The sequence below is a fragment of the Pogona vitticeps genome, chromosome 3 (genome assembly GCF_051106095.1).
Source record: "Pogona vitticeps strain Pit_001003342236 chromosome 3, PviZW2.1, whole genome shotgun sequence".
NCBI classification, from domain to species: Eukaryota; Metazoa; Chordata; class Lepidosauria; order Squamata; family Agamidae; genus Pogona; species Pogona vitticeps.
This window is the reverse complement of record NC_135785.1, coordinates 56,857,421-56,872,144: the sequence shown is the minus strand read 5'-3', so window position 1 is coordinate 56,872,144 and position 14,724 is coordinate 56,857,421. Positions and strand designations below refer to the sequence as shown.

Here is a 14,724-nt window from a genome sequence, read left to right as displayed (position 1 = left end):
CCTTCAGCATTGTACAGTTCTAGGTAATTGTCTATAATTGTATTAATTGTCTAATTGCCATACTTTCCTCTTCAGGGACAATTTTTTAATGCAGTATGGAGGCATGGGGATTGCAAGCAATGTTTCTGGATTAAATTACAAATAAATATATTTGACCATTTGTTTTCACTGAACCTTTCAGCGGAGGAAGTAAGGAAGCTGAAATCCCGTGTGGAGAGCCTTGAATCCCGTGCCAATTATTGGCAAGTTCCTCCTGATAGTGACCAAAGTGTACATATAAGCAAGGATGCAAAGTATGCCAGACTAGGAGCAACACTGAGTGATATGAATGAGTATCAGTTATGGTCACTCATGAAGAGCCGGCTAGATACAGAGATAAATAAAGGTGAGGCATCCAAAGAATTATGTGGGTTTCAGTCAAAATGCACTGTCTTTGTCAGAAACATGTTGACTTCTTCTGTGATGTCATTGCCTTTCCTAAAACACTGTTAAAATGGAGGGAAAGATATAAACAAGCTGGGTTACATAGGGTGAGTTAAATTCAAACCAGTTTACATCTTTGGGCAAATTAGATAGACATAACAGGAGAGAACACTGAAACAAAAAAGAGGACTCAAAAATTTGCAAACAATCAAGAATTATCTGCACTGAGAGAACACAGTCTTGCAGCATGTAAAGACTGATTACAGCAGAAGTATCTACGAGACTCCATTTCACCAGTTGCATGAGGTCAAGTAGACTCGAGTCCATAAAAGATAAATGTAGTGATAAAGCTGGCAATAAATAAATTGTACAGTTAATCATTTGGCTTGTTTTGCTGCAGCAAACATAGCGTCTCTCAAAAGAGGATAGTATTGTTTATTATCAATGCACTTTAAAAAGAGTCGTCTTCTCATTCAAGTCAAAGTGCATTGTACCAAAGCCTGCCATGTTATTTTATTTATTGATTGATTGATTTAAAATATTTTTGCTCCACCTTTCACCTCAAAAGGATCCAAAGCGGAAAAATCCCACAAGGATCTTCCTCTTCACAGCAGCAGAAATGTAATTAAAACAAAGTAAAATAAAAACAGTTTGTTGCACTTTCACAGTCCTCCAAAGCTGCTGCCTGAGGCAATGCCATACTTTGCCTAATGGTGGGTCCACCACCCTCCCCTACCACAGGGGTATACCCCAAATGGGGGGGAAGGGACTGAGAATTTCTCAGAATGTTTTTTAAGTGCTGTGTTTCTTAGAGTCACTGCAGTTTCAGCTGCAATAGTCTCCTTGCAAACAGTGACCAGTCAGAAAACAAGAGAAGCTAATTTGGTATTTTCAAAACTGGGAAACAAGCTCTATTGTTTCTCCTCTGCCGTTCCTCCAGGCAGGGGACTTTCTGTACTATTTTCTCCAATAAGAATACAAAATAGAAGGAATGGTCAGAGAACACAGGTGGGTTAAAAATGAAGAACAGTGGTATCTGGATCCTCTATAAAATTATGTGGATAAAAAAAGGGTAATTGTATGGGGTGGGGATCAAACTCATTGAAAGGATACTGGAATTAAGTGCTCCAGCTTTCTAAACCACACACATACCACCTGATTATTCTGTCATATGCTATAGTATTAACCAGAAAAGTTTTGCATTATTTTTGCATCTTATTGTCATTCTGATTTTTTTTTCTTTCCAGGTTATTTCCGAGGGGAAAAAGGTAACCATTTGCTGAATTACTATTTTAATCTTTTATGGGAATTTCTTTTATTGTTCATAGATTTTTCAAACAAAGGAAAAATTATAACAAATAAAGAACTCTCCTGTCTTCCATTGCCTCTCGGAGTTCGGTCAAATTCATGTTGGTAGCTTTGATGACACTGTCCAACCATCTCGTCCTGTCATCCCCTTCTCCTCCTGCCATCACACTTTCCCAACATCAGGGGCTTTTCCAGGAAGTCTTCTCTTCTCATGAGATGGCCAAAGTATTGAAGCCTTAGCTGTCCTTCCAGTGAGCACTCAGGGTTGATTTCTTTCAAAATGGATAGGTTTGTTCTCTAGCCATCCAGGGGACTCTCAAGAGTCTCCTCTAGCACCACAATTCAAAAGCATCAATTCTTTGGTCCAGCTCTCACTTCCATACATCACTATTGGAAAAACAATAGCTTTGACTATGTAGACCTTTGTCAGCAAGGTGATGTCTCGGCTTTTTAAGATGCTGTCTAGGTTTGTCATTGCTTTCCTCCCAAGAAGCAGACGTCGTTTGATTTCATGGCTGCTGTCAGAATCTGCAGTGATCATGGAGCCCAAGAATGTAAAATCTGTCACTGCCGCCATATCTTGCCCTTCTATTTGCCAGGAGGTGATGGGACCAGTGGCCATGATCTTATTTTTTTTTTTTTATGTTAAGCTTCAGACCATTTTTCGCGCTCTCATCCTTCATCCTCATTAAGAGGTTCTTTAAGTCCTCCTCACTTTCTGCCATCAGAGTGATATCATCTGCATCTCTGAGGCTGTTGATATTTTTTCCGGCAATCTTAATTCTGGTTTGGGATTCCTCCAGTCCTGCCTTTCACATGATGTATTCTGCATATAAGTTAAATAAGCAGGGAGACAATATACAGCCTTGTCATACTCCTTTCCCAATTTTGAACCAATCAGTTGTTCCATATCCAGTTCTAACTGTTGCTTCCTGTCCCATGTATAGATTTCTCAGGAGATAGATAAGGTGGTCAGGCATACCCATTTCTTTAAGAACTTGCCATCGTTTGCTGTGGTCCACACAATCAAAGGCTTTTGCATAGTCAATGAAGCAGAAGTAGATGTTTTTCTGAAATTCTCTGACTTTCTCCATAATCCAGCGCATGTTAGCAATTTGGTCTCGAGTTCCCCTGCCCCTTCGGAATCCAGCTTATACTTCTGGGAGTTCTCGGTCCGTATACTGTTGAAGCGTGCCTTTTAGGATTTTGAGCATAACCTTGCAAGTGTGTGAAATGAGTTCAATTGTACGGTAGTTGGAGCATTCTTTGGCACTGCCTTTCTTTGGGATTGGTAGACTGATCTTTTCCAATCCTCTGGCCACTGCTGAGTTTTCCAAACTTGCTGGCATATTGACTGTAGCACCTTAACAATATCATCTTTTAAGATTTTAAATAGTTCCACTGGAATGTCATCACCTCCACTGGCTTTGTTGTTAGCCATGCTTTCTAAGGCCCACTTGACTTCACTCTCTAGGATGTCTGGCTCACACTATCTGGGTTGTCCGGGATATGCAAATCTTTCTGATGTTATTCCTCTGTGTATTCTTGCCACCTCTTCTTGATGTCTTCTGCTTCTATGTCTACGTGTAGAGTCGCCTCTTGTGTTGTTGGAAAAGAGTGTTTGTGATGACCAGCTTGTTCTCTTGACAAAACTCTATTAGCCTTTGCCCTGCTTCATTTTGAACTCCAAGGCCAAACGTACCTGTTGTTCCTTGTATCTCTTGACTCCCTACTTTAGCATTCCAGTCCCCTACAATGAGAAGAACATCTTTCTTTGGTGTCAGTTCTAGAAGGTGTTGTAAGTTTTCATAAAATTGGTCGATTTCAGCCTCTTCAGCATTGGTGGTTGGTGCATAAACTTGGATTACTGTGATGTTGAAAGGTCTGTCTTGGATTCATATTGAAATCATTCTGTCATTTTTGAGAGTGTATCCCAGTACAGCTTTTCCCACTCTTTTGTTGACTATGAGGGCTACTCCATTTCTTCTATGGGATTCTTGCCCACAATAGTAGATATGATAGTCATCTGAATTGAATTCACCCATTCCCGTCCATTTTAGTTCACTGACACGCAGGATATCAATCTTTATTCTTGCCATCTCCTGTTTGACCACATCCACCTTTCCAAGGTTCATAGATCTTACATTGCAGGTTCCTATGCAGTACAGTACTTTTCTTTGCAGCATCAGACTTTCCTTTCACTTCCAGGTGCATCCGCAGCTGAGCATCCTTTCAGCTTTGGCCCAACCACTTCATTAGCTCTGGAGCTACTTGTACTTGTCCTCTGCTCTTCCTTGTAACATGTTGGACACCTTCTGACCTGAGGGACTCATCTTCCAGCATCATATCTTTTAGCCTTTTGTTTCTGTCCATGGAGTTTTCTTGGCAGGGATACTGGAATGGCTTGCCAGTTTGTGCTCCAGGTGGATTGCATTTAGTCAGAACTCTCCACTATGGCCTGTCTATCTTGGGTGTCCCTGAACGGCATATCCCAAAGTTTCTCTGAATTACTCAAGCCCCTTCACCATGATGAGGCAGCAATCCATGAAGGTGCTCTCTCTTGCTCTCTCTCTCTCTCCATATAGTGAGATGGCATAGATATAGTGAGATGACATAAGAAATATTTTAGCTTATATGTGGAGCTGACACAACAGACCCTTGGTTGTACATCTCACCCTATCTAAATATGAATTATCTAGAAATACACAAAATATGTGAAGCCTGAAAATACTTTTCAAACCAGTAATTGGAAGTAACTAGTAACAAGCAACATAGTAACAGTTACTTGCAACTATTTATTTTTTGAATGACCAATTCTGTAACTAATGGATACAAACTTGATTTTTAGCTGTAACAAGTAATACCTAATTACTGTCAAAAGTTGTTTTTACTAGCACATACAAGCCATTTTACAGGAGTTTTCCAAGATAACATATACAAAACATAAATAAAACAATAGCAGGTTTAAAACAGTTTAAACTATTGAGTAACTTTTTCCACCATTTTGTTTTCTCTCAGGTGATATGGGTGCCCAAGGACCAAAAGGTATGTCTAGAACTCTTCTGTACCCATGTACTAAAAATATGTATTCGTAATAAATTTTGTTTATATGAAATTAAGTGCACACAGTTGAACTGCTGCGGCTATTAGGAATTCTTAGCCTGGGACTACACACTGTCAGAGATGAAAGAGAAATTTTGCATTGCTCAAAATACGTGGGCTCTGTCAGCCACTAGATGCCAAGGAAAGTCTTGCTCAGTTTCTCTGTATCTCAGTGTATAATGTTGCCACTTTGCCTTTATACAAAAAGGAGTCTGATTCGCAAAGGACATATTTCAGAGTGGTACAAAGAAACAGAGGTACAGGCTTTCACATTTAACGACACTGTTGAGCACAGGTGGGCCCCTAGTTTCCCTTTGATTTTTGTATTTTGCAACAGTTGCCAGCCTAAGGAAGCTTCAACATGTCCAGAATATGGCTGCCCAATGAGTAAGGGGAAAAAATAAACACCACCATATTTCCCCAATCCTAGCCAACCTACACTGGCTTCCTGTATGTTTCCAAATGAGTTTCAAGGTTCTATTATATAAAGCCCTAAATGGTTTGGGACCTTGGTAAATGGGAGAACGCCTACTCCCAGTTTAGAATACCTGTCCTACTTGTTCCTCCCAGCCTGGACGGCTGATAATGTTAACCCCAAGGGAGGCCTGGAAGGAGAGAACAAGGAACCGGGACTTCTTGGCAGTTGTGCCCTGCATTCAGAATGAACTGTCAACTGAAATTTGCCTGCAATTCACCATCCTTAGTATCTTTCAAGAGAGTTTTAAACATCTGCCTAGAGTACATCTGCTGAGCTAGAAATTTGCCATCCATAAGCCTTTTATTTTACCACCGTTTATTTTTGACCTGTTTAATATATAATTAAAATTGTTTAATTAAATAAATTTTGTTTTAATTACATTGTTTTCATGTCATGTGATTGTAAACTATTCAGACTGATCATTGGTTAGATGGGTGGTTGGCAAATAAATAAATAAATAAATAAATAAATAAATAAATAAATAAATAAATAAATAAATAAATAAATAAATAAATAAATAAGAAATTAAAAGAACTGATCTTAATTTTCTACATCTTTGTTTTTGCAGGAGATCAAGGGCTCCCTGGCATACCAGGTAAGCACCACTTAGGAAGCACTGTCAAAACCAGCAAATTGTGTATTTTCTAAGCATGTGAAAAAAAGCAGAAAATCGCAATATCAAGATGGTATCACTGCTGGTTAGTTAGTTATGTGCTGTCAGCTAATAGGGATTTCAAAGTAAATGAGATATTCAAGGAATGGCTTTATCAGTTGCATCCTTAGTGAGTTGCCATGGCTGACTAGGGATTCAAACCCACTCCAAACTATACAGAGTCCAAGTCTGTTGCTCTATCCACTATGGCCACACTAGATATCCTCATGAATATTTATAATCTCTGAGTATTAGGAGACTATGATATGATGTTCAAAAATCTGCCCTCCAATTTGCCAAACAAAGAACATGAAAATCAAGTACTTAATATGAAATATATTACCATTGGAGTTCATTTGAAATAGTAACACCAATGGGCTAAATCCAAAGTTAGCTCCAAATAGAATCATTGGAATAAATAAAGCAGATAAGAACCTAGATACTTCTCCTGTATCTAGTCTATTGATATATATGGGTGCATTGTAGTTGTGACTAACAATGTTTGGAGTGGGTTTACATTATAGAAATTAGTAGTAAAATCAAAATCAGACACAAACGTTTGTAAATCTAAATAGATATGCAACCAATGACATTTTGAATCAATGAAGCATTCATGAATGTACTTTCTGCCATGGTTAATTTTGGGTTTCAAAGCAAAACAAAACTAGTAGTACTGATTTTGTTTTAGCCTCTCCCATTCTCCCCCATTCTGAGCAGAGAGTAAGATGCCTCTTTTTAATGAGCTGTTCTCTCTCTCACAGGTCCTCCAGGTTCGATAGGTCACCCTGGGCCAGAAGGGCCAAAAGGACAGAAAGGCAGCATGGGTAAGTGAACATGGCCAGCCACTTCACCCTCTTAGATTGAATAGACTGAACATGCATAGACTTGGAAAGTCAAACTTCAAATTCTGTTATTATCTCATTTGTGACCATTGTGGTCCATCAAAGCGAGTATGGAGGTGTACTAGGTAGGACTTAGCATACTTTGAGATGAGGATCCTAACCTACTAACTCTGTGCAGGTGAAACTGGCATGGAGGGTCCTATGGGACAAAGAGGACGGGAAGGACCTCCAGGACCTCGTGGAGAAACTGGTCCACCTGGAGTTGGAGAAAAAGGTGACAGAGGTAAGTAATTGCATTATGACCTGTTGCTCTCCATAATAAAATTATTGTATTATGAAGGTTCCAAAACTATTGCTTCCCTTATAAATATCTTTTTGATTCTGAAAAACTACTACCAGAGGTAGGGGAAGAATTTATGTGCTGTGGGGCTTCCATAGACTCAGTCTGTTAGGAAATGCCTTGTGGTGGTGTACATTCCAAAACACACTCAACACTTCTCTGTATCTGAACACAGCTGGGGAAATGCAGTAGGGGTAGGTGACTATCACCATACATAGAAAGCTGTTCTACCATTATTTATCTTCTCCTCAGAAATTGCTGCTATGATCCTAAGGAGTGTCAGAGTTTGAAAATAATCGTCCTCAGCTGCATAGTTAGAATGATAACTGTGACATAAGTGCAATCACCCAAACAACAGTACTCTGACAAAAATATGGCTACCCGCTAGGATAATAAGAGCAAGTGGCATAAGTCCAAGTGACATAAATGTCAGAAAGCATGGACACTGTGGCCAAAAGAGATGAGCTTTATTTCCCATAATATGTTGCCTGTTGTTCTTTTATTATTCGTTAATCACAGATACAGAAGGGTTAAGAATCAAACTGTATCTTATTCAGATACTCAGTATATAGGTTGCCAAATGTTTGTCATTCAAATAATGAAATATTAATAAAATAAGGGTTAAGAATCAAACTGTATCTTATTCAGATACTCAGCATAAAGGCTGCAAAATGTTTGTCATTGAAATAAATAATGAAATACTAATAAAAGATGGCATCTGGTAATTTGTTTTGTGACTAGGGAAACAATACTTTGTCTATCCAGAGTCCTAGTTATCTCAATGACATTGAGGATTGAGGTGACTGAAGAGGGGATTAGAAAATGCTATTTAATGGCCATTATTCAAAGTTACCTAACTGTAAGTGAGCAATGGCCTTATGTTGCATTTGGGGGAAAGGTTAACCTAGCTGCCTCACATACCACCTACTGCTTGCACCCCAACATCCATCTGGATGAACAATGTCTCATTTCTAGGACCAGAAAGAGAAGCATCTGGTGTAGGAATGAGCAATAGTGTTGAATATTTGGTTGTGGTGTTTTATATTTAAGGAGAAATAGGCCAGAAGGAATCAAATTTCAATAGATTACTAACTTTTTTTCCCATTTTTATATCTAGGTCCCATTGGAGATCCCGGATCTCCAGGTCCACCTGGTGCCCCAGGTTCTGTTGGTTTGAAAGGTAAATTTGGTATCTGGTGTTAGAATTCAGTAATGGTCTATAACACAAGGTAGCTGGTGATGGATTTCTTTTCTGTAGAGGGCCATAACCCCTTTGGGCTAAGCAGTTAGGTATAAAACCAAGGTCAGCAAAAGGTGGGATTATGTGTACACAGGATCGTTTCCCATTCTTTTGCTTTCCACCACTATTTCCTTCCCCAGTAGGCTGCCAGAGGAGGGAGAGGTTATTTCTTTATTTTATTTATTTACAGTAAATTGTATCTAGTTATCCAAAAGACTATATCTCCCTGTATGAGCCTGCCTGGGTTTTAAGATCAACAGTGAGGCATTTCTGTCAGTCCCCCCACCCCCACCCTTACAGGTGAGGACATGAGAGATGGTCTTCTCTGTTGATGCTCCCAAGCTGTAGAACTCCCTCCTGTGAGAGGCCAGGCTGACTCCATATTTACCATCCTTCCATAAGCAGGCACTGTTTTTTAGGGCAGACTTTCTCTTAGTTCCTGGCTACCTAAGAGGTTTTTTGAAATAGGTTTTAAATGTGTTTTTAGAACTGGTTTTATCTATTAGTTGTAATATTGTATATGTTTCATTATTTCTAATGTTATATGTATTGTTTTTTAACTTCTAATGCTGTTTGTTTTAATATTGTGAGCCACATCTTCGATTCTCTTGAAGAGGAAGGCAGGGTATAAATATTTTCAATAAATAAATATAATTAATTAATTAACAGGGCTTTGCTTTTCAATCTGTTGCCCTTACTGTTACAAAAAAATTGCTGAACTTGAGAATCAAGCTATTTTGTCTCAAGACAGATGCACTCTGCCCAGTATGTGCAGCACTGAAACTGAAAAGAAAAGCCTGCTCTCCTAGTCACTGAATTGTAGAAATGTAAGCTAAAAGCCTACTAATGGGGAATATGGCATTTTTGCTACTTTTGAATTTTTTTAATAGCTTTGTTTTGGGTAGCTTTTCTCTTTTTTTTCAGTTTTGTTCAGCTCAGTTTGCTAATTTTTTCCCCACTTTTACATTTGAATAACAATTAAGAAGTTATGCAGGCTAGGAGAGATATGAGTTGTAGGGCAAAAGCCTTTGGAATGCCATGGTTACACTGCCTTGTATTAAAATGAAGACTTGAGCCACAAGGTTGGTATCTCAATTGTCAAAAAAGTCTTGAGAATTTCATTTCTGAACTGTCAGAGGTTGTCTTTGCTTTAGCAGTTGAATGAGCACTTATCCCTGTAGGCCCCCCGTGATCCTGGTTCAACCTTAGGACAGTTACAACAGAAGTGGATGCTCTCATATGCTTGCAGATGGATGCTATGAGTGTTCCACAGTTGATCACACAATTTGTGACAAATTGCAATATTTTCTCTTCCAGGTATGATGGGTTCACCAGGGCCCCAAGGTCCTACTGGTGAGTATCATGTTCTCATTATATAGCATATTATAAAATACAGCAAATCAAGGTATTATTTACTGTCAGAACATGCAAAGTTACTTTCAGGAATGAAAACAATTTGAAGAAGAATGAATATAGTGAATCCATCTGTAATGAATGAATATAGTGAATCCATCTGTAATGGAGCAGTGGTAGGATGGGTCCCAAAGTATCATCCTGCCACTGTTTGTTTGTTTGTTTGTTTGTTTGTTTGTTTGTTTGTTTGTTTGTTCGTTCGTTCGTTCGTTCGTTCGTTCGTTCGTTCGTTCAGCTTCTATGTTCATTCATTCATTCATTCATTCATTCATTCATTCATTCATTCATTCATTCATTCAGCTTCTACGTACACTGCCCATCTAGTGGTATGCCACTACTCTGGACAGTTTTCAACATAAAAGGTCACACACATACCCAACCCACAGCAGTATAAAAGCAGGCCCAAATAGAATCCAGCATGAACAGCTTAGAATGCTATTATATTAATTACTGTACTTTTAAAAGTAAATTCCCAAACTTTGGTTAACGTGTAGTAAATTGCATCCTTATGTCTCCAAAATAATGGAGTTACATCAACATAAAGAGATTAAAAATTAAAAATACATTTGAGCTATTTTCTCTTTTAAAATGTGGTAAGTTGTCACTTGCTTCATCTTGCTTTTCTTTTAGGTCCTCCTGGGCTTCAAGGATTTAGAGGTGAACCAGGACTCGCTGGTGTTAAAGGTATGATTTGGAGCCCACATATACGGTACTCATTGGTGCAGAAGAGAGAAAGATACTTCTTAAGTTACATCTCTTTGGGTAGATGTGGCAGATTGCAGAAACCATGTCCTCCTGCTCAAAATTTTGTTTTAATGGCATCTCTTAACAAAGCCAGCATGGGTTTGTTAAGAACAAGTCATGCCAAACAAATCTTATTGCCTTCTTTGATAAAGTGACTAAATTAGTGGACCAAGGAAACACAGTGGATGTAGTATACAGTACTTAAACTTCAGTAAGGCATTTGATAAGGAAAACCACAACCTCCTTCTGCGTAAGATAGAATGAAGTGGGATAGACAGCACAACTACCAGATGAATTTGCAGCTGGCTGATGAACTGCACTCAACATGTAGTCCTCAATGGAACCACATCTACGTGGAGGGAAGTGTTCAGTGGGGTCCCTCAAGGTTGTGTCTTGGGCCCAGTGCTCTTCAACATCTTCATAAATGACCTGGATGAGGGGATTAAAGGAACACACATTAAATCTGTTGATGACGCAAAGCTAGGGGGAATTGCTAATACTTTGGAAGATAGACTCAACATTCGGAAGGATCTAGACAGACTTGAACTATCCAATAAGATGCTGCTCAGTGGTGGGAAAAATAAGGTCCTTAGGTAGGAGTAACCATCCTGTACCAGCACATAGGTAGTACCTGGCTCAACAGTAGTACCTGTGAGAGGGATTTAGTACTGCCACCTAAGGATGAGTCAGCAGTGTGTTGCAGCTGCCAAGAAAGCCAACACAGTCCTAGGCTGCATCAACAGGGGGATAGCATCAAGATCACAGGAAGTGATAGTACCACTCTATACCATGCTGGTTAGGCCGTACTTAGAGTCCTGTGTCCAATTCTGGTCACCACAATACAAAAAAGATGCTGTGGCCCTGGAAGGGGTGCAGAGAAGAGCAACAAAGATGAGAAGGAGACTGGAGACTAAATCCTATGAAGAAAGACTTTAAAAAACTCGTTATGCTTAGCTTAACGTAGAGAAGACTGAGGGGACACATGATAGTCTGAAGGGTTGCCACAGGGAAGAGGGCATTGATTTATTCTCCATTGCACCTGAGGGTAGGACAAGAACCAACTGGTGGAAACTTGTCAGAGGGAGATCCAACCTTGAAATAAGGAGGAATTTCCTGACGGTGAGAATCATTAAGCAGTGGAACGGCTTGCCTCCTGATGTTGTAGGTGCTCCATCTCTGGAGATTTTCAAGAAAAGATTGGACAGCCATCTGTCCGGGATGGTATAAGGTCACCTGCCTTGGGCAGGGGGTTGGACTAGAAGACCTTGAGGATCCCTTCCAACCTTACAACGATTCTATGATTTTATGATTCTTGAGACCAAAAACAAAGACTATAAATAATTTAAATGGTGAAAATGACTTGAATATATGCATGAGCAATAAATAGGAAAAGATGATAATGCCTTGTATCTTTTTCCATGCATGATATTGAAGGGAAGAATATTAGGACACTATTCATTTATCTAAAACATTATTCCAAGTTCTTCAGTGAGAAAGGCTCCTAGAGTGGCTTACATACGGCCAGTAACTACAAGGTAGCCTGTATCTTCAGATTTACACTCTCAGAGACACAGCATGAAAGGGAAAAGGAAAAGAAATAGATGAGGAAAATGCAGACAACAATTCTTAATGTTCCATGCTAGAACAGAATGACACAGCGGCCTCTCTGAAAACAGTAGTTTGTATGATTAACAGCCACCTGCAATTAAAAGAAGTTAAAGTGAGGAGAAACCAAATGATGATGATCTCTCAGAACAGCCAATGAAGTGCCTTTTCATTCCTCCACTGAAGCATAAAGGCATCCGGTGCATTTGTTCCTATAATACGGTGTTAGGAATATTTTGTATGTGTGGTATGTGGTTTCTCTCCCCAGTATAGTTGAATAATTTCACCCTCCAACATTATTCTGCATTAAATACCTTATCTCTGTTGTTTAGGCGAAAGAGGACCAATGGGACCATCTGGGCCCAAAGGTATGTGTGTCAATTAGATGTATTTTTCCAGTGACTTATAGGCTTCTCATTCTCCAGTATAACTTCTCACTGAAATACTATTTGTACCTTAGTTATGAAGGTTGGTTGACTTTGAGGGGAAAGTTTTAACATCACTTAACATAACCTATTGCCGCTCTGTTTTATTTCTAGGTGAGCAAGGGGAAAAAGGACCCCGTGGTCTTACAGGTATGTAGAAAAGTGTGAAGGATTATGACATGTTACCACTAGACATGGGATATTCGTATTTATATCCGAGGGGGTACCAAGGGAAACTGGACCCTCCCCCTGACCCAGCAAGTCCACTTACCGCTCGACAGCATCGTTATTGTTGCCAATATGAGAAGCAGCCTAGCCAGCACCTCCCTGCACAGCTCACCAGGAGGTGGGATGAAAAATGTCCCCACTCAGCTGTTGAGGAGTCAGCTGTGTGAGGAGGCAGGAAATTACTGGCCAAGCTGCTTCCCAGATTGGTGTGATGAGAACAACACTGGCAAGTGGTAAATGGACCTGCCAGTTATTGGGGGGGGGGTCCATTTTTCCCAGGCACCTGTAGTGCCAGTATTCATATTTGTATCACCAGGGATGCAAATATGAATATCCTATGTCTAGTTACCACATGAACATCCATGTTTGTACATTTTGACTTAAGGCTATAACTTTTGAACCAGAGAATAGGGGGCTCAAGAGAGTCATGGGAATCTATGAAGCAGAATCAGGCAGTGACCTCGGGCAGCAGATGAAGGCAGTGGCAAGGCACTGGACAGGAGAACCTGTATACCTCCCATTATGCCTTGCATCCCCTAACCTGGCCTACTGCCTCAACTGCCACTTCAGCTGGCTCTTGTGCATAGAACAGGAGAGAGTGCCATCCTGTTTTGCACCTCAGGCAGCAAAATGTCATAGACAGCTTCTCCCAGTGTCAGTTCAAAAGACTGTGTCCTCTGTAGTTTATCTGGCTAAAATGCCTCATCCAGGCACAATGGGGTTGCTCACTCTGAGGTACCATCAAAAAAAGTCTCTCTCTATGCCCTCTTTCCACTTCTTTTCTCCCAACTACTGACATTATATAACATTCCTAACCATGCAAGTTTCATAATTGTCCACAGAATATATGGTGAGGGACAGAGCTGTGGCAGTCTTTTAAGAGTCAGTTGGCAAAGCCTCTGATTGAGAACAAATGCCAGCTGCAGCAGGGCCCAGCCACCATCAACTATCAATAATTTCACTAGGGTTTAGCACTGAATCAAGAAAAGGTCATTCTTTCCCATACATACTGAATCTTTTCTTTTTGTTTGGTTTGCAGGTGAACCAGGCTCCAGAGGGCTGCCTGGGCCTGCAGGTGAACCAGGTGCCAAAGGATCAGCAGGTGAGTGAACTATGCTGTTGTGATATTTCTAGAAGGTGACTCCAGCACTCATTTTGAGTCTTGTGTTCCAAGACCCATAAAACTTAAGACTCCTGGACTGTAAGACTTGGAATGAAAGAAAATATAATGAAGGGAAACACAATAGCTCTCAAACCCAAATAGCAAGGAAGAATACATATATAGAGAAGAGGTGGCTCATAGATTCAGTCAGGAAAATGCTTCACATCAAATGTTGATAGCAACGTTCTCTCTCTCTGATCATGGATTACCTGTGAAACAGGGGTCAATGTAGGGTGTTCCTCACAATTTGTGGACATGTGATGTGATTTCAGGGCTGGTTTTACTCATAAACAGAGTGAAACAGCTTCTTCAGGAAGAAGATTTGGGGTATCATAAAAAGTCAGGAAAGGGTTTTGTAATTAATTGATTATGAATGCATTTTCACTGCCAAGGGACGGAAAGAATTATGTGGGGGATTTTGTGTCTCAGGTGCCAAAATCTATACCAAAGCTTTGAGGGGAGGGATACCATTTGCTTCTCTAGGTGAACAAAATGTTTGGAGCCAATCCTCTGTTACCTATGTATCTGCATGTTTTGAGTTATGTGTGAATGCCTACTTGTGTACTTTAGCAAAGAGTGGTAAGTGTTTTGCATTATATCACAAGTTTCTTTATATTCTGTAACAGTGTTTTTCTCTTTTAAACACATACTGATGTTCAGCCAAAATCTGTGTGCATGTGCACAGTTTAGACATTAAAAAGTTCACTATTTGTTTTAATAACTGTGTTCTTCTCTATGGCTTTTGCAATTTCTGTTTTAACT

At 39.8% G+C, this 14,724-nt stretch overlaps 1 protein-coding gene across 4 annotated transcripts in view; it reads left to right on the top strand.

Moving 5' to 3' along the window:
* Positions 1-14,724, top strand: part of COL17A1 (collagen type XVII alpha 1 chain) — an 89,787-nt gene that overhangs the window by 35,132 nt on the left and 39,931 nt on the right. For all 4 annotated transcript variants that reach the window (XM_072995584.2, XM_072995587.2, XM_072995585.2 and 1 more), the window contains 12 exons: positions 182-385; positions 1,671-1,691; positions 4,750-4,776; positions 5,880-5,906; positions 6,725-6,787; positions 6,984-7,088; positions 8,263-8,325; positions 9,703-9,738; positions 10,429-10,482; positions 12,480-12,515; positions 12,687-12,722; positions 13,840-13,902. In XM_072995584.2, coding sequence (XP_072851685.2) covers positions 182-385; positions 1,671-1,691; positions 4,750-4,776; positions 5,880-5,906; positions 6,725-6,787; positions 6,984-7,088; positions 8,263-8,325; positions 9,703-9,738; positions 10,429-10,482; positions 12,480-12,515; positions 12,687-12,722; positions 13,840-13,902 — 735 coding nt within the window. The remainder of the gene's footprint in view (positions 1-181; positions 386-1,670; positions 1,692-4,749; positions 4,777-5,879; positions 5,907-6,724; positions 6,788-6,983; positions 7,089-8,262; positions 8,326-9,702; positions 9,739-10,428; positions 10,483-12,479; positions 12,516-12,686; positions 12,723-13,839; positions 13,903-14,724) is intronic.